The 18,489-nt window shown below is 42.7% G+C and overlaps 1 protein-coding gene across 11 annotated transcripts in view; it reads left to right on the top strand.

Annotated features, from left to right (window-relative positions):
• The window catches only part of farp2 (FERM, RhoGEF and pleckstrin domain protein 2), a 187,911-nt gene that overhangs the window by 150,722 nt on the left and 18,700 nt on the right, over positions 1–18,489 (top strand). For 9 of the 11 annotated variants that reach the window (XR_011344030.1, XM_069896453.1, XM_069896461.1 and 6 more), the window contains 7 exons: positions 4,548–4,629; positions 5,275–5,512; positions 7,608–7,738; positions 10,074–10,142; positions 13,808–13,897; positions 17,658–17,740; positions 18,310–18,428. Coding sequence is in view for 10 of the 11 variants with exons in the window: in XM_069896453.1 (XP_069752554.1) it covers positions 4,548–4,629; positions 5,275–5,512; positions 7,608–7,738; positions 10,074–10,142; positions 13,808–13,897; positions 17,658–17,740; positions 18,310–18,428 (812 nt within the window). In the remaining variant the exon portion in view is untranslated. The remainder of the gene's footprint in view (positions 1–4,547; positions 4,630–5,274; positions 5,513–7,607; positions 7,739–10,073; positions 10,143–13,807; positions 13,898–17,657; positions 17,741–18,309; positions 18,429–18,489) is intronic. The other 2 variants (XM_069896458.1, XM_069896462.1) reach the window with 2 other exon arrangements.

Genomic DNA, 18,489 nt, shown 5'->3' on the forward strand with positions numbered 1-18,489 from the left:
CGTGGAGGGGGAGGACGTGGAGGGGGAGGACGTGGAGGGGGAGGACGTGGAGGGGGCGGACGTGGAGGGGGAGGACGTGGAGGGGGAGGACGTGGAGGGGGAGGACGTGGAGGGGGAGGACGTGGAGGGGGAGGACGTGGAGGGGGAGGACGTGGAGGGGGAGGACGTGGAGGGGGAGGACGTGGAGGGGGAGGACGTGGAGGGGGAGGACGTGGAGGGGGAGGACGTGGAGGGGGAGGACGTGGAGGGGGAGGACGTGGAGGGGGAGGATGTGGACCTGTCCTCGGGCCTGCGCAAAGGAGCTTTTAGGTGGAGTGCAGTGCGCGCAGTACTGGCCCCACCCTTTACACCCATGGTTCGTGTGCCGTGGCCAAACAAGCTGGGACGTGGCAGCGAGGTCCTTGGGTCGTAGGTTTTATATCGGAGTGGCCTTCTCCTATGCAGGTTCCTTACCCGGGCTGGAGTGGTCTGCCTCCCCTCCTTGGTCGGTCCATACTGCCCGGACCGGGGCCGAGGCCGCTGCTGCTCTCCCTGTGCCTGGACTGGGGCCGCCGCCTCCCACTCTCTGCCCGGATCGGGGCCTCCGCCTGCCCCACTCGACCGAGGCCGGGGCCGCCGTCTCCCCCTTGCTCCTGCCCGTATCGGGGCCGCCGCCGTCTACCCTTCGCCCGGACCGGGGCCGGGGCCGCTGCTGCTCTCCCTGTGCCCGGACTGGGGCCGCCGCCTCCAACTCTCTGCCCGTATCGGGGCCTCCGCCTGCCTCACTCGACCGAGGCCGGGGCCGCCGTCTCCCCCTTGCTCCTGCCCGTATCGGGGCCGCCGCCGTCTACCCTTCGCCCGGACCGGGGCCGGGGCCGCTGCTGCTCTCCCTGTACCCGGACTGGGGCCGCCGCCTCCCACTCCCTGTCCGGACCGGGGCCTCCGCCTGCCTCTCTCGACCGAGGCCGGGGCCGCCGTCTCCCCCTTGCTCCTGCCTGTATCGGGGCCGCCGCCGTCTACCCTTCGCCCGGACCGGGGCCGCTGCTGCTCTCCCTGTGCCCGGACTGGGGCCAAGTCCGTGTCTATATTCCAGAGCAATAATTACAGTAATACCAAAGACAGGGAAAGATCCACTCGCACTAGCGTCATATAGACCAATATCTTTACTTAACACAGATTATAAGATAATAGCTAAACTATTAGCAAACAGATTAGCTGACTATGTACCAAAAATAGTAAATCTAGACCAAACTGGATTTATTAAAAAAAGATGAACAACAGACAATATTTGTAAATTTATTAACTTAATTCATGCAGTAGAAGGAAATAAAGCTGCAACAGTAGCGGTTGCTTTAGACGCAGAGAAGGCCTTTGACAGAGTAGAATGGAATTATTTATTCAAAGTACTACAAAAATTCAGTTTACCAGAGAAATATATTAATTGGATTAAAGCATTATATAAGGGGCCATTGGCGAAAGTGACAGTAAATGGATATATATCAAAACAATTTAACTTAAGCAGATCAACAAGGCAGGGATGCCCACTATCGCCCTTATTGTTCGCAGAATTGATAAGAACAGAAAAAAAAATAAAAGGGATAAAAATAAAAGACAAGGAATATAGAATCAGTTTATTTGCAGATGACATTATAGTATACTTAACAGAACCAGAAATATCAATAAAAGAATTACATAAGAAATTGAAGGAATATGGAGAAGTGTCGGGATACAAGATTAACGCAAATAAAAGTGAAGCAATGCCAATGAATAATGCGGATTTCTCAAAATTTAAGAAAGAATCACCATTCAGATGGCAAATGCAAGCAATGCGATACCTAGGTATACAAATAAATAAAAACCTTGGCCATCTATATAAACTCAATTATTATCCACTAATGAAAAAATTACAGGATGACTTAGAGCATTGGAAAGACTTACCACTAACACTTATAGGAAGGATAAACTGTATTAAAATGAACATTTTCCCAAGGATACAATATCTATTTCAGGCATTGCCAATACACTTGACAGAGAAATTCTTCAAGGAGTTAAAGAAAATAATAAGGAAATTTTTATGGAAAGGGGGAAACCGAGGATAGCACTAGATAAATTAACAGAATGGTATAAACAAGGAGGCTTACAACTGCTAAACTTTAAAAATTATTATAGAGCTGCACAATTAAGATACCTATCAGATTTTTATCAAACAAGGGAAAAGCCAGATTGGACTAGATTAGAACTAGATAAAATAGGGGAGAAGATACCTGAACATATATTATGTAAATAGGATGAAAAATTGGTACAATGCAGGAATTTTCCAGTATTACATCATCTGCTCAATATTTGGAAGAAGATTCATGTAGAAAAGAATAAAACAAATTACCAATTACCAAAACTAATACTGACGCAAAATCAGCGAATCCCTTTTACAATAGATAACCTTTCCTTTAGAGAATTGGAGAAAAAAGGGATCAAAAGAATAGAAAATTGCTTTTCGGGAAATAAATTATTATCCTTTGAACAAATGAAGGATAAATCTGGACATGTGAGAAAGTGAAAAAATTTTGGGAAGATCTAAACCAGATATTAAATAAAATCACAAAAAGCAATATACCAAAATACCCAGAGGTCTTCCTCTTAAGTAACATAAAAAATAAAGAATTTGGACTTGATTTGGATGGTGCACAAAAAAGATTTGTTATGATACCCCTAGCTGTAGCAAAAAAATGTACTATGTCAGCCTGGAAATTAGAAGATAACTTGAGAATACAACAATGGTATATAGAAATGAATAAATGTATTCCATTAGAAAAAATAACATATAATTTAAGAAATAATATTACAATATATGAACAAATATGGTAGCCATACATGAAACATAATAGAGAAAACCTACCGGGGACATCTACCACCTAAAATGACAGAAGGAGAAGAGAATGAAAAGAACTGACTCAGTGGAATTTCTTGTTTATTTTTATTGAGTGACAACATTGTTTGACGGGTTTAATGTATCTTAGATTCTGAACTTTAAATGAATGGGAGCGGAGGTAGGGAGGGTGGGATGGGAAGAGGGAGGGGGGGGAGGAGAAAACGACACTGTTTATATTTGAAAAGGAAAATGTATGTATCTTGATCAATGTGGTTTATAGTGTGAAAAATAAAAAATTTTAAAAAAAGGCAGAGGGTCCAGACAGCATACCTGGTCGGGAACTGCAGGATTGCGCAGATCAGTTGACGGAGGTCTTTAAGGACATCTTCAATACCTCACTGCAGAAGTCCATCTTCTCCTAGGGTTTCAAAACAGCCACCATCATCCCAATACCAAAGATGGCAACAGTAACAGGTCTTGATGACTACCATCCCTTGGCACTGCCTTTCACCATTATGAAATGCTTCGTGCATCAGGTGTTGGCATGTTTCAAAGCATACTTCCTAGGGAAGTTTGCTAATAGAATAAACCGTTCCAGTGATGATGCTTTTCCCTTGTCCCTCCACACCATCCTGATCCATCTAGAGAAAAACCCCTCATGCACCAGGCTGCTGTTCATTGACTTCACCTTGGAATTTTAATACGATCATTCCCCAGAGGCTGGTGAAGAAGCTGACCTTGCTGGGACTCAACACCCCTCTCTGTAACTAGATTCTGGACTTCCTAATGGAAAGACGACAGTCTGTTTGGATTGGCAGCATCACGCTGGGCATCGGCGCACCTCAGGGCTGTGTTCTCAGCCCGCTCCTGTTCACGCTGCTCACCCACGACTGCCTCATCAGTTCCATCTCCAGCAATTATCCAGTACAGTCGTCGGCCTCATCAGCAACAACGATGAGTCAGACCACGGAGAAGAGGTGGAAAATCTCGTGAAATGGTGTGAGAATAACAACCTGAGTCTCAATGTGGGCAAGACGAAGGAGATGACTGTGGACTTCAGGAAGACCAGGAATGACCACCCTCCACTGCTCATCAAAAATTGGTAGCACCTAGTTCCTTGGGAGTCCACTTAACAAATAACCTCTCGTGGACACACAATATCTCCTCACTTATCAGGAAGGCGTAGCGGCGACTTCATTTCCTGAGAAGACTGAAGCAGGCAAGGCTACCAACCACCACCATGTCTACCTTTTCTACCGGTGCTTTATTTAGAGGAAATTCTTCATGCAATCACCACTTAATAATAATATCCCTGAAAAACCATGTAGATACAATTACCATGGGAATTAGATGCATGGGCTACCTTGTTCATTGATGATTTTCACAACAGTAAAAGCTACAAGTCCAGAGACTGAGAGATGGACTGACAAGGAATTGATCTCTGGTTGTTTCTTATGTCTGGTTAGGCCAGTTGTGGCTCTAATACAAAGTGAAGCTGCACTTGTGGGACAGTAAATGAGCCTTACCCAGGTCGGAAAGGCATTTAGTTAAAGCGTCCTGTACAGAATTATTTAATCCAGGATTCCTAAAACTCTATGGAGAATGAAGGTAAAGTTAGGAGGGATTGACCTTAATGGTGGCCGCTTGATGAGCTCAGTCACTGTGTGTGAAGTTCACCGTGTGTTTGTTCGAATCGCAGGGAAGGACGATCCAATGCGCACGTGAAAGGAGATTATCAGAGAATTGGCGACATCATGCTCAGAAACATGCGTGTTCTTAAGGTAGGGTGCAACAAGGTGGAGATCTTGTGAGATTAGACAGATGGGTGTAAATGTTTTCATCAATGTCCATGTTGTTTCTCTTGTGTTTCATTGTGACGTGCTGAGTGCATGTTACATAGAGTTATGATAACAGAATATGTATATAGTCATGTCTGATATCATCACTACCTATTCAACCTTAAATCCAAGGTGATTCCAGTCCATTCTCATTGATTTGGAGCCCATTATTAACAACCCACCATTACCTTTTGCCACTCCATGGCATTAATGTCAGTTTCTCCACTCTCTCCATTCATAGAGCCATTCCTCTTCCCTCTGCCTGCAGGGGTGCACTCCCTCCCTTATCCTTCTGCCTGTGGTACTATGGTCCTCCCTGTCCCCTTCCCTCCATTACGTTCAGATGCCTTATGACATTTTTTCATACCCTGATGAAGGGCTCAAGCCTGAAATGTTTGGTTAGGCAGCACAATTCGGGTAGGCTTTCTGAAATCCGGAAAAATCCGAAATTTGGAACACACTGTCCCCCAAGGGTTCTGAATAAAGGATTGTTTACCTGTATAAGTTCAATGTTCAGATTTATTGTCAGAATACATGACATCACAGTCAATAAAGACACTACAAAAATGTTCACCTTCTTTATTTCAGGAATTCACCAGCTATCTGCAGAAGCACGATGAGGTTCTCACAGAACTGGAGAAGACCACCAAACGGTCAAAGAAGCTGGAGGGTGTTTACAAAGAGTTTGAGCTACAGAAGGTTTGTTACCTTCCCCTAAACACGTTCCTGCTGAAGCCCATTCAGAGGCTAATGCACTACAAGCTCATCTTGGAGAGACTACGCAAACACTATCCCTCTGACCATCGAGATTATGCAGACTGTAGAGGTCAGTATCAGAATCATTTATTTTCGTGGACAAGTCACAAAATTTGTTGTTTTGCATTAGCAACACAGTGTAAACATTAATATCAATCAATATCATATTCATATCAATCACCTTACAACAATAAATAAAAAATAGTGCACGAGAAGTCAGACAGTGTCTTTGATCATTCAGGAATCTTGGGAAGAAGCTGCCCTTGTGCTGCTGAGTGCTTGTCCTTAGGCTCTTGTACCTATTTCCAGATGGTAGCAGAGTGAGGAGGGCATAACCTGGGTGGTGGGGGTCCTTGAGGATAGAGGCTGCTTTCTTAAGATACTGCCTCATATAGATGTCCTTGATGGAGTGAAGTCTGGTGCCTGTGATCTCACAGGCCGAGTTAACAACTTTCTGGAGTTTTTTTCTTGTCCGGAATGTTGGCATCTCTATACCAGACAACTAGCATAATGCTCTCCACAGTATACTTGTGTAAGTTTATTTGAGTCTTCACGTAAACTTACTGAATCTCCTCAAAGACCTCATAAAATGTAACTTCTGGAGTACCTTCTTCATGATTGCATCAATGTGGAGGCTCCAGGACAGATCCTCAGAAATGTTGACACTCAGGAATTTGAAGTTCTTGACCCTCTTCGCTACTGAGTCCTTGATGAGGACTGGATCATGATCTCCTGACTTCCTCCTGAAGTTATCTCTTTGGTTTTGCTAATGTTGAGGGCAAGGTTGTTGGTGTGACACTACTCAACAAGCTAATCTGTCTCCCTCCTGTACGCTTCCTCATTACCGTTTTGATTTCTGCCGACAGCTGTGGTGCCATCGGCAAATTTGCAGATAGCATTGGAATTGTACCTGACCACACAGTCACGGGTGTATCCAGAACCTCTAGGCTGAATAATAGTTTTCATCTAGCATTTATCTGGCTCTTGAACCTCCCCCTACTACCCTAACCATAAACTAATCTGGAACCACCAAAAAAATCTATATGCACGACTGAAATATCATTTTTTTTTCTGCTCTAACTACAGCTGTAAATATTTAGTTATCTATCTCTTCATATTTATTTTTTTTCTGCCTTGGCATGTTGCAGTGATTTTTTTTATGCTATTGCAGTTGATTTTTCTTGTGTCTTGTGTACCTGTTTGCAACAGACGAATTTTGATGCATCCTTACATTGTACATATTTCTAATTTGTATATATATTTATAAAAATGTACATATAAACAAATATACATAAATTTGACATCCATAACTATAAATAGCTATGTATCAATAAAGTCATCACATTAGATGTTAGGATACAGACCTCTTCCTCAATCACCCTAGGGTAGATGTTAATACTGGTTCAACACTGGCGACCAATCGGTTGGAACGAGGAACTTGATCTGAGTGAAGAAGGCCAAATCTCTGCTTTAAAAGTTCCCATGCACCCTCTTACAAACCTCTGATCATATGCTATGCTTTAGAAGCTACAGTATGTGGCCAGTCACCCAGTGCAGAGTAGAGAGGACTTGCACTCCAGTTGGTGCAAGGCTCATGTCCCCTTGGTAAAACACAGCAATTGTTTCTCCAGTTTGTGTATTAAGGAAAGTTTTGATTGGTGCTTTTGGGATACAGAGCCAGTCAAGTTGGAATAACCAGGTTTTTACATCGTGCTTTATCTGTGACCTCAAAGATGGTCGTAAAAATACCTCCATCGTTATTTCAAGGATGAGCTATTCTCTTAAACAACGTTTGTCCTATAAATGATAATTAATGTCTGGTGCTTGTAGTGTTATTGGAAGTTAAGATTCACAACTTGGCTGCAATTCTTCTCATTTCAAAACAGTGCTTATACTTTGGGGTGCTTCCAAAGACCATAAGGTTAAAACCGCTGAGAGCACGTAAAGGTTTTGGAGATATCAGCATAATTCTGATTCCATGGAGGTCATGGAAACATTCCCAAAGTTTGTGCATAAACAAAGCAGTCTATTGATTCCACCGGCGATGTCATATGTTTACTCACCATCTGCTGCAGTCAGTTCGCGAGCAGTGATAACTCGAGTCTATAACCTGCACAGGTTTTAGTTGCTGCTTCACATGCACTGCTTCCAATTTTCATCTGCAGATGCCCTGACAGAGGTCCGAGAGATGGCTGCTCATTTGCACAGCAGCTTAATCAGGCTGGAGAACTTTCAGAAGCTGACGGAACTGCAACGGGACCTTATTGGGATTGACAACCTGATTCTGCCAGGAAGGGTGAGTTCAGGAAAGCTGGAATGCACGTCTCTTTCCTGATCCTTTTTTTTTTTCTTTGGCTTGGCTTCGCGGACGAAGATTTATGGAGGGGTAATGTCCACGTCAGCTGCAGGCTCATTTGTGGCTGACAAGTCCGATGCGGGACAGGCAGACACGGTTGCAGCGGTTGCTAGCGAGCATAAATTAAATGCACAAGTTTCCCCTAATAGGATTTGGCCTTTAAGAAAATGTTTTTGTGTTGTTGCTCCATACTTCGTAACATCAAGGTGAGCAGTAAAATATTCTCTTGCAATCGCCAATGGTGAAGGGCATTTCTATTATTTTGTCATTTGGCTGAGTGACATCTCTATCCCCTTTCTAAGGGGTTTCAAAAGGAGGGAGGAAGTTGCATTTGAAGGGTGGTGCCTTTGTAATATATGAAGGAAAGAGAAGATTCCCATTGATGGTACCAAGACTGGAGGAATTCAATTATAAGGAGAGACTGGAAAGCCTGAGTCTGGAAAGTAGGAGGCTGAGGTATGACTTTATAGACGCATATAAAATCATGAGGGCTTAGATAAGATGACATTAGATCTGAAGCTAGAAGTCATAGGTTTGTGGTGAGAGGGGAAAGATTTAAAATACTTTGGTTACCCTTTACTTCCAATGGATGCCCTGTGACCTGCTGAATTTCTCCAGGATATGTGCATTTTACTTGACTCCAGCATCAGCAGACTTTCTTATTTAACTGCATAGTCATGAAGGTTACCTTTTCCACTCAGAAGGTGACGGGCATTTGGAATGAGCTGCTAGAGGAAGTTGTATAGAGGCAGGTACAATTGTAACATTTAAAACATTTAGAAAGGTACAAGGTCAGTGAAGATGTCGAGGGATACGGGCCAAATGCAGAGCTTGTACACGAGCTCTGGGAGGTGACTCAATCATCATGGACAAGTTGAGCTGAAGGGCCTGTCTTTGTGGTGTTGTCTTGGGTAAACTTGTACCTTTCACTTTGTTCATTTTAGATTGGTCACAGTGTTTGAGCTACCGAAAGAAAATAGACACACACACCGAGAGCAGTTCAGTTTATACAAGTCTTTATTACTAAATCTAAAGCTGAATTCACACTACAATATGCAAGCCCTTCCCAATTATACTTATCAACGCCTGGACTGGTCCCAACTGCTGAAGCCAGGCAATGACTGCACACTTGTAGTAGGTTGACGTTAGCTGGACTCTTGAAGTTCTTCTTCTTGCTGAGAGATGTTGCCATCTTTTGGAGAGTCTCAAACTTCAGCAGTGGGACCATGGCTTTTATCAGATCTTATCTCTTTGAACAAATGATTTAATTATCTTCAAGGTCTCCTGACAGTCTGCGACCAACAAAAGACAACTGCATCTCTGGGCCTCATGGTGGAAGTTGGTGTCTACTGATTCATATGCATCCCTGGGCCCCATAGTGTCAATTGGATTATGTCTTCTGATGCAACTGCATCCCTTCTTACATCAGCTGGTCTAAATCCTCCATTACAGGTGTCAAACTCCATGACTAAGTGAGGTAGTCGATTTCCATGTCGTTGGAACCCACCAAGACCAACTCAATAGAAATCATTATTTTTACTAATGATCTTTATTGATGGGTAAATATTGGTTGTGATACTGGGAAGAGCTTTGTAAATAAGGAAGTCTGCAGTTGCTGGGCTGAGTGCATTACACAAGAAGACAGGAGAAACTCAGCAGATCACGCAGCATCCGTAGTAAGTAAAGGGTAACCAACGTTTTGGGCATGGTCCCTTTGTCAGATATGAGCAAAATCAGGCAGGGGTCTGAATAAGGTGGAAGGAGGAGGGTTGAAGGGGGAGTAAGACTGGGTAACAGGTAAGGGATAATAGGTAAATATAGTGGGAGGGTAGGAGACAAAAAAAAGCTGTGGCCCTGTCCTATTCTTAGCTTTTTTCTCTCCCACCTCTGACCTGCTAGCCTGTCCTCCCACTGCCTCTCCTCTCCTCCCCCACCTTTTTATTCAGTCACCTGCTTGATGAAGGCCCCAAGCCTGAAACATTGGTTATCCTTTACTTCCTATGGATGCTGTGTGGCACTCCCTCAACACTACATCTGAGTGTGAACCAGGCTACTCTCCTGACTCGGGGGCAAGAGCTGAAAATACCTAAGGAAGGCCAGCAGTGAGCCCAGAGACGCAGCTAACCTTAGCTCCTATGCATGTTCACATTGGATGATGCAGGAAGCATCCTTTGCAGATCATCCGTTTTAAAAAAAAAACCTGTCTGCCATTAGTGCAATGAATAATGCAGGCTGGGTGACTTAGTTATAAATTCCTCTGTCTCTCTTTTCTCAGGATTTCATTCGGGAAGGCTGCCTCTACAAACTTACAAGAAAAGGACTCCAGCAGAGGATGTTTTTCCTGGTGAGTGTGGATATCATGTGGAGTCTGTCCGAATACACTGATTCTTGTGTTGGTAATGGCTCAGGCTAGCTATGATTCCCCTGTACTTGTGCATCCCTGAAGCAAGTCACTGACAAAGTGGAAATGTGACCATTTTACATAGAGTACAAGTCTGAGGTTTGGTGTGTGAAGAATTGGAATCACGGAATGGGGACAGCAGGAACAGAGGCCATTCGTACATCAAGACTGTTTCAGATCCATGTAAGATCAGTCTTGCTAAATTCCACTCTCCTGGAGTCCTGCAATTTTTTTTTCTTTCAGATACTCAGTAAGGGCTGTGGATTAATTTATCTAAAGTCTTCCTACTGATGGTATATTCAAAGTTCAACCACTTGCTGTGCAAAAATAAATTACATGAAGGATGAGAAGTGACTTAATAGAGGTGTATGTGATTGTGAAGGGCTTGGATAGGGTGGATGATGGCAAATGCCACAGGTGAGTGGAGGGAAGTTTATTCATACAGAGTGGTGGGTGCCTGGAATGCATTGCCAGGGGTGGTGGTGGATGATGGTACATGGGGACATTCAATAGACTCTTAAAAAGGCGCATGGGTATAATAAAAATAGAAGGTTATGGGTGTGAGATAGGGAAGGGTTAAATTGTTGTGGGAGTAGGTTCCCATAGGTCGGCACAACATTGTGGGCTGAAAGGCCTGTACTGTGCTGTAATGGTCAATGTTCTAAATTTAAATCCTTTCACTTTTGGTCCACTTTAAGGAATGGATTTCATTATATGCTTCTGGTTTTTCACTCTTCTACCAATGGGAGCATTTCCTTTCTATCGACTCTCTGCACCATTCAGGATTTTAAATACCTCTATCTGATTTTCTCGCAAGTTCCTGTCTTCTCAGAAAAGCAACCCCAGCTTCTTTTTCTACATAACATCCCTCATAGCTTCATTCATTTGAAAATCTCTTGAAGCCTCACTCAATCCATTTTCCTAAAATGGACATAGAACTCTGGTTGTGTTAAATCTGTCTTTAATAAAGATTCATAATGACTTCCTTGCTCTTGTAGTCTCTGTAACTATTTATAAAGCACTGGATATCCCATATGTTTTATTATTTACTTTTTCAGCTTGCTCTGCCACTTTCAATGAACATATGTACATAAAGCCCCAGACCTTTCTGTTCTTGTATTAGAATTTAACATTTAAATTTATTGTCAGGTACATATATCACACACAACCCTGAGATTCTTTTTCCTTCAGGCCAGCCAGGCAGAATTAATGCAAAAAAAGTATACGCAAGATAAGAGAGAAATGAAAACCAGAAAGAAGTCCAAACAAATTGTGCAATAAATAAAATAAAATTCAATAATAAATAATGTACACAGTAAGAGTTCTTAAATAAGTCTCTGATGGAGTTTGTTGTGAGGAGCCTGATGGTGGAGGGGGAGCAACGGTTCCTGAACCTGGTGGTACGGGTCTTGTGGCACCAAGACCTCTTTCAGCAGTGAGAACAGAGCAAGTCCTGGGTGGTGTGGATCCTTGATGATTGCTACTGCTGCTCTGACAGTAGGGTTCCATGTAGATTTTCTTGATGATGTGGAGACTTTTGCCTGTGATGTCCTGGGCTGTGATCACTACCCTTTGCATGGCTTTCTGCTCCATACCAAGCCGTGATGCAGCCAGTCAGCATACTTTCCACTAAACATTAGTAGAAGGCTGGCAGGTTTTTGATGTCATACCAAACTTCAGCAAGCTCCTGAGAAAGTAGAGGCTCTGATGTGTTTTCTTCATGGTGACATTGGTGTGTTGACTCTGGGAAAGATTCTCTGAGATAATGACTCGCAGGAATTTAAATTTGTTCACCCTCTCCACCTTTGATTTCCCCTAATGATCACTGGATTGTACTTCTCTGGTTTTCCCCTCCTGAAGTCCACACTCAGCTCCTTAGTTTTGGTGACATTGTGCGAGGTTATTAGTATACCATTCAGCCATGTTTTCAACCTCCCTCCTGTATGCTGACTCATCACTCCCTTTTATACAACCCACTAGCGTGGTATCAGCAGCTAATCTGTAGATGGTATTATTGTTGTACCGAGCCTCATAGTCATGGGTGTAAAGTAAGTAGAGCTGGGGGCATAAAACACAGCCCTGTGGTGCTCTGGTACAGATTGTGGAGAAGATGGTCTTACCAGTCCTCAGTGATTGTGGCCTTGAGGTGAGGAAATCCAGGATCCAATTACAAAGGGGGTTGTTGAGTCCTAGGTCTTTGAGTTTGCTGAGCAGTTTTGAGGTGGACGATGGTGTTGAATATCAAATTATACTTGATAAAGTGCAATCGTCACCATCTCGGAAGACTTTTTCAGGGCTTTATGTAGAGCCAGTGAGCTGACATCTGCTATAGACCTTTTGCTCTGCAGGTAAATCCATGACACCAATCAGACAGGAACTGTTATTAGGCTGAGAGAGTTTTCGCATGCTGACCCTGCATGCCCTCTGTTTTGAAAATTTGGAAATGGCCACCCTAGCTGTTATTCTTCAACAGCCTCTCAAAACATTTCATCACCTTGGGTGTGTGTCATTCATCGGTAATCATTTAGACTGGTTTAGAGTTTTGCCCTCTAGGTTAAGATCAAGATTTCATTTATTTCCATGTATACAGAATACATAATTCTTTTTCATGTGCTTGTCTTGCAAAGGCAAACCAAGAGTCATCAAATTTTCTGACACCATAATTATAATAAGAAAAAGAGGCAAAAGAGAGTGAGTCCCTTCAGAGCCATCGAGCATCTGTGAATTTTGCTGCTTCCGGTACCTCTGTAACGCACAGCCTGCTTGGTGAACCTGAACTCAAGGCCCTGTGTCCAGATGGCATTACTTCCACCCCTGAAGTGTTAGAAGGTGTTGGCACTCGAGGCCTTTTGGGAACCTTACTCATCATCAAATCCTTGGTCTGATTCCTGGTTCCCAGAAGCCAGTTGCTAACAGCCTATGGCCTGGTGTAAGGCCTTCAGATGCCGATCCCAAGCTGGAGCCCATCACAACAGTTGCACTTAATGCCCGATTTCCTTCTTGTTGGGCAGATGATAAATGAGTTTGAAAGGACGTTCCACCAGATTTGAGGACAGTTTCTTCGCAACTGTTATCAGACTCTCGACTGAATTTCTTGTTTGTAAAACAATGCTGCCCTTGCACTGTTTTAACTGAACCTTTTATCGGTTACAGAAAATAACTTGGTTTTATTTTGGATTACCTGTGGTGTCAGGATTAGTTTGACTTGCCTGGATAGTGTGCCAAACAAAGGTTTTCACTATATCTTGGTGCATTTCAGTTTAAGGCACAATATAATTTCATCCAGCCTGAAACAGAATGCTTCACCATTTCATGTTTGATGCTGTATTTTCTCATTTCTAATGACAGGTCTTTGCCTTGAAACGTTAATTCTGTTTCTCTCTCCAAGGCTGCTGCCTGACCTTCAGAATGTTTCCAGCATTTCTCTAGTTTTCAAAATTCCCGGCAGTTACAGTTTTTTGATTTGTATTTTCTTGTATTTTGAGGCATTTGACATATTTCAGTTGCTTACATTTTGCAGTTTGGCACATTTAAATTAACATGCTCTCTTAAATCATTATTACTTCTGGCAATAAAGAATCACTCATTCAGCCTCTGATTTCTTACAGTTTTCTGACATGCTTTTGTACACAAGCAAAGGTGTAACAACCAGCAACCAGTTTAAAGTACATGGCCAGCTACCGTTATATGGGATGATTGTAAGTATTTGGAGAGAAAGATTTTAAATGATTTAGTTTCGTGAGTGGAACTGTCCACAGGGACGAACAATCTGAGGTCCATAATTCTTAAATTGGTGAGCTCTGTCTTCCATTTGTGTGATATTGCATTATCAGTTTGACTGTCTTTCCTTTATTCAGAAATGTAGGGTCATGACAAGGAGAAGCGGTGCTAGAAACCAGTGATGTTGGAAAGTGTAGGAGAGAAGATGAAGTAAATCAGGAATTAGGGATTAAGTATTCTGCACTCCATTTGAAGAACATTAATGTAAGAAACATTCACCATAATAGTTTTTACTTCCTCAGAATCCCATTGAGTGCATCCTACCAGGGTGCATCACTATGAGGGACTGGAACTGCGCCTCCCTCGATCACAATAAACTTCATATGGTTGCGAACGTGGCTCAGTCCTCCACTCCCCTCCTTTCCATCGACTTCATCTGTAACTCCTGCTACTTTGGAGAAAAAGCTGGCTTTCTAAAAAAAAAATAATCTTACTCTGTCAGGAAGATAATTCATGAGGACCACCACCAGGTTCAAGCACAGTTTCTTTCCTGTCATTGTCATGCTCCTGAATGAACCCCCCAATTAATATCATTATGTTGTCTTTGCACTGTACAAACTGATCTCTAACTTTGCATGTACTATAGATGAAATGTCTTCTGGTCTCGTGAAACAACCTCTATCACTGTGACTTGATACATGTTACAATAAATTTGTATTTAATGGTGTTGCACATACAGAAAAGGAGAGCAAGAATGGTTGTAACAATCAGAGACTATGAGCTTATTGAGAGCAGAAAATCTTTTAAATAAATAAATAGAAAATTTAGACATACAGCACAGTAACAAGCCATTTCGGCCCATGAGTCTGTGCTGCCCAATTAACCTATAGCCTGGTAACTTTGAACAGTGGTAGAAAACTGGAGCTCCCAGGGAAAACCCATGCAGATATGGGGAGAACGTACAAACTCTTTACAGACAGCGCGGGATTCAACCCCAAGATGCCGATTGTTGGCGCTGTAAAGGTGTGCTAACCATTACACCAACCATACCATATGTGTTCTTTCTTGGCGAGAAAGAGAATGAATGAAGAGTTTATTGTCATTGACTTTGACAGAACCATGGAAGTTGCTGCCCATCTAGTGCCAAATTATTATTCTGCTTCATCTCATTGACCTGCACCCAGACCATAGCCCTCCCATCCACATACTTAACCAATTTTTTTTTTAAATGCTGAAATCGAACCCACATTCACCACTTGGCTGGTTCCACACTCTCATCCTTAACTGTGTGAAGAAGTTCCCCCAGTGTTCCCTTTAAATATTTTACCTTTAACCTTGTCCTCTAGGTCTTGTCAGTGGAAAATGTACCCTATCATTATCCCTCATAATTTTATATATCTCAATCAAATTTTCTCTCGTTCTCTGACACTCCAGAGAATAAAGTCGTAACCTGTTGAACTTTTCCATGTAACTCAGTTCCTCAAGTCCTGTCAACATCCTTGTAAATCTTCTCTGCATGCTTTCAATCTTATTGATATTTTTCCACAGTGTAGGTGTTTGGAATTTTGTTGCATTGCTTTGGGGAAGTGCAGTGAGCTGGATCCCAGAATACGCGAATGAGCATCAAATTGGGAGCATGCCCGCTTCACCTACACAAGCCCTTGGCCCAATATGTTTGCATCTGTGCCCAGAGCGAAGTGCATATTGGCAGCAAACCTCTGGGGTGGGAATGGTCAGTTTGGTGGCTTTGTATGTGAGCAAAAGGTAACAGTAGATGGTACAGGTGAACGTAAGGGCAGGAATGTGTAGTGCGCATCGAAAGAACCAAAGACTTGTTGATCCAAACCAAGACTTTTATTAACTAAAAGACTGGAGCATATCACAAGTAGGTCGACCAGTCCAGAATGACCTGGTCTGGCTAGGAGCAATCCTTTAAGACCTGCCAGTAGGTGTGGCCACACTCTCAGCCAATCACAGTCATCCTACACTACCATCTGTACATATACACATTGGTGATAGAATCTGTACTATCACAGTGTGAACCTGGATTGTTGCCATACCCACTGCCATTGTAGGAAGCATGTCTAACGGACTTCCTCAAAAGCACGAGGTTGCTATGGGATTAGGAACCTGATGACTTGGAAGAGTTCAACTATTAGTTGAAAATAGCTTCCGATGAATGGGGTTAGTGTGGATGGGCAAAAAAGGCTGGCATGGATGTGATGGGTCAAATGGCCATACAACTCCATGAAATGATCAGTGAGATGGTCCATATTCGATGGAAGTAATCATTTGCAGGGATTAATTGTGCCACAAATTTCTCGTGATGGTATATTTTCTTTCTTTCCACTTCTTCCTTTGCCAGCTGATAGTGCTGTATCCACCGGTGAGTATGAGTTTGGCAAGCAATTAAATTGAAAAAAATCACAACCTCATGTAAATGCTGCTTATTGTTAGGGCAGCGCAAGATGAATGTAGATCGAGAAGCTCTTTGTGAATTAAAGACATGGAAATATTTAGTATCTTCCTTTCACCTTGTATTCTTAATTTTAGCCTTATGGTTTTGTTATAAAGCCTTTTCTTGATTACTCTGCCTTCATTGCTGCCTTTTGACCACCTATCTCTGCTGCAAAGCTTTCCATTTGGTAGCCCTCTGAGCTCTCTTGCCCTTGGCCCTATTTTTTTGATCGGAGTCATCCCCCTGCTGAGTTGTGAGGAGCCTTAATGCTCCCAAGAAGATCTTCAGCACCTTGCGAGGCCGGCTGATTAATTCATGACTTTGAAGTCTGATTCTGAGGCCACTCATTGTAAAATTCATTGCCCCAGTTGCACCTGGAACACAGCAGGAGGAGGCTGCTCAGCTTTGACCTACCTCCATCGGTTTACCCCTAAAACTTTGGGCACTAGAAATAAAAACAGAAATTGATGGAACTACTCAACAGGTCCAGGCTGCACTAGAGAAATAAAGTTAGTTTCAGGATGAAGGCTTTAAAGTTTACCATGAACTGCATCAACATTAATTGACTAATCCTGAGTGTTGTATGCAGACCTTTTCCACAACCACGTGTGAAAGGGCTAAGCAGGACACAGAGATCCAAATGACCAGTGAAGTAGTAAATTGCTTTATTAATGGAATTTAATACTGTTAGTTTTAGCTGTAGTTATTCGACACTGACTATGTCTTTTTGTGACCTTGCACCATAAAGCTTATTTCCTCCCTTGCACCCCACCTCGTGCTCCCCCTCCTCTAGTCTTTTCCTATAAAACTATACAAAATGTACCTTAGTACATAATTTGAATGAATGAACTTCAGCAGCTGTTTATATAAATGCCAGAAACTGTACCTTTGGTTCATTGTTCATCATCTGTTTTTCATTAGGAGTTTTACTTAACACACGTTTCACTTCATTTTTAGTTACAGCCCTTATTGACCTTTATTTCCAAAGGGCCCTCATTAGTCAGAGCCCCTCTCTTGTCAGAAGCCTTGTATTATATGTGATGCCCCTCATTGTTATGGTCACTTTTAGCTCGAATTGCTTTTTCTGTAAACTAATGAATTTTCACTTCTTTTAATTTGTGCAAGCCCCTTATAATTTTAATTCATTTCCAAATACTTTAAATGACCACATGTCTTGAGAAACTTTGCAGGAGCTGTTCAAATATGTATGTGAACTTTGATTATCATTGTTGTACGTTCAAGATTTGGCTTAAGTTCATAATCCCTCTTTGTCTTTGTAGATTGAGGAAAGTGAAAGCGAATGGAATGTTCCTCATTGTTTTACCATATACTCTGCACAGAAGACAATTGTTGTAGCAGCAAGGTATGTTTCTTGGCTTTGGAATGCTTTTTAGTTTTTCTATTTTTCATGTGCCTTTCTCAGCAAACTGGTTTGGGAATTTGAGTGACCAGGGGGATGTAGAAGGTAGCAAATATAGCCAAGCCCATCACAGTCTCGCATCCATTGCAGACACCAGTGTGAGGCACTGCCTCAGGAGTGGTGCCAACATCATAAAAGACCCCATCACCCTAGACCCAACTTCTTCTCACTACTGTCTTTGGGTAGAAGGATCAGAACCCTGAAGACCAACATCTCAAGAATAGCCATCAGGGTCTTAAATTTCCCCTTGTTACACTAATCAGGGACTGCTCCAACATCAGAAAAAGATTTGCGTTTTTTTTCTTGCACGATGGTAACTTTAAATATTGATTATTAATCTATCCTTTTTGTTTATTATCTCTTGTTAATTTAATTTAATGTACACAATTGTGTTTGCTGCCCCCTGGCCATGCACCTGGCCTGTGGTGTGGACTCTGCTCCCAGTTGCACTCAGTGCCCCGACGCCTCACCACACACTCTGCTGTAAAAGACACTGCATTCTTTCATCTTAGCAGCCGGAGAGAGATGGGAAAATGGATTGAGGACATGAACAAGACCATTGAGCTGGTGAAGAAGTCAAATCACAAAGGAGATCCAGTTCTGGAGAGCAACACCTATGATCGGTCAAACAGTAAGTAACTCAGGGAAACTGAGCGTCTTTGGTCTCAGTTCAGGAGGAGGAGAATCAGAAG

This window comes from Narcine bancroftii, chromosome 9, assembly GCF_036971445.1.
Source record: "Narcine bancroftii isolate sNarBan1 chromosome 9, sNarBan1.hap1, whole genome shotgun sequence".
In the NCBI taxonomy this organism is placed as follows: Eukaryota; Metazoa; Chordata; class Chondrichthyes; order Torpediniformes; family Narcinidae; genus Narcine; species Narcine bancroftii.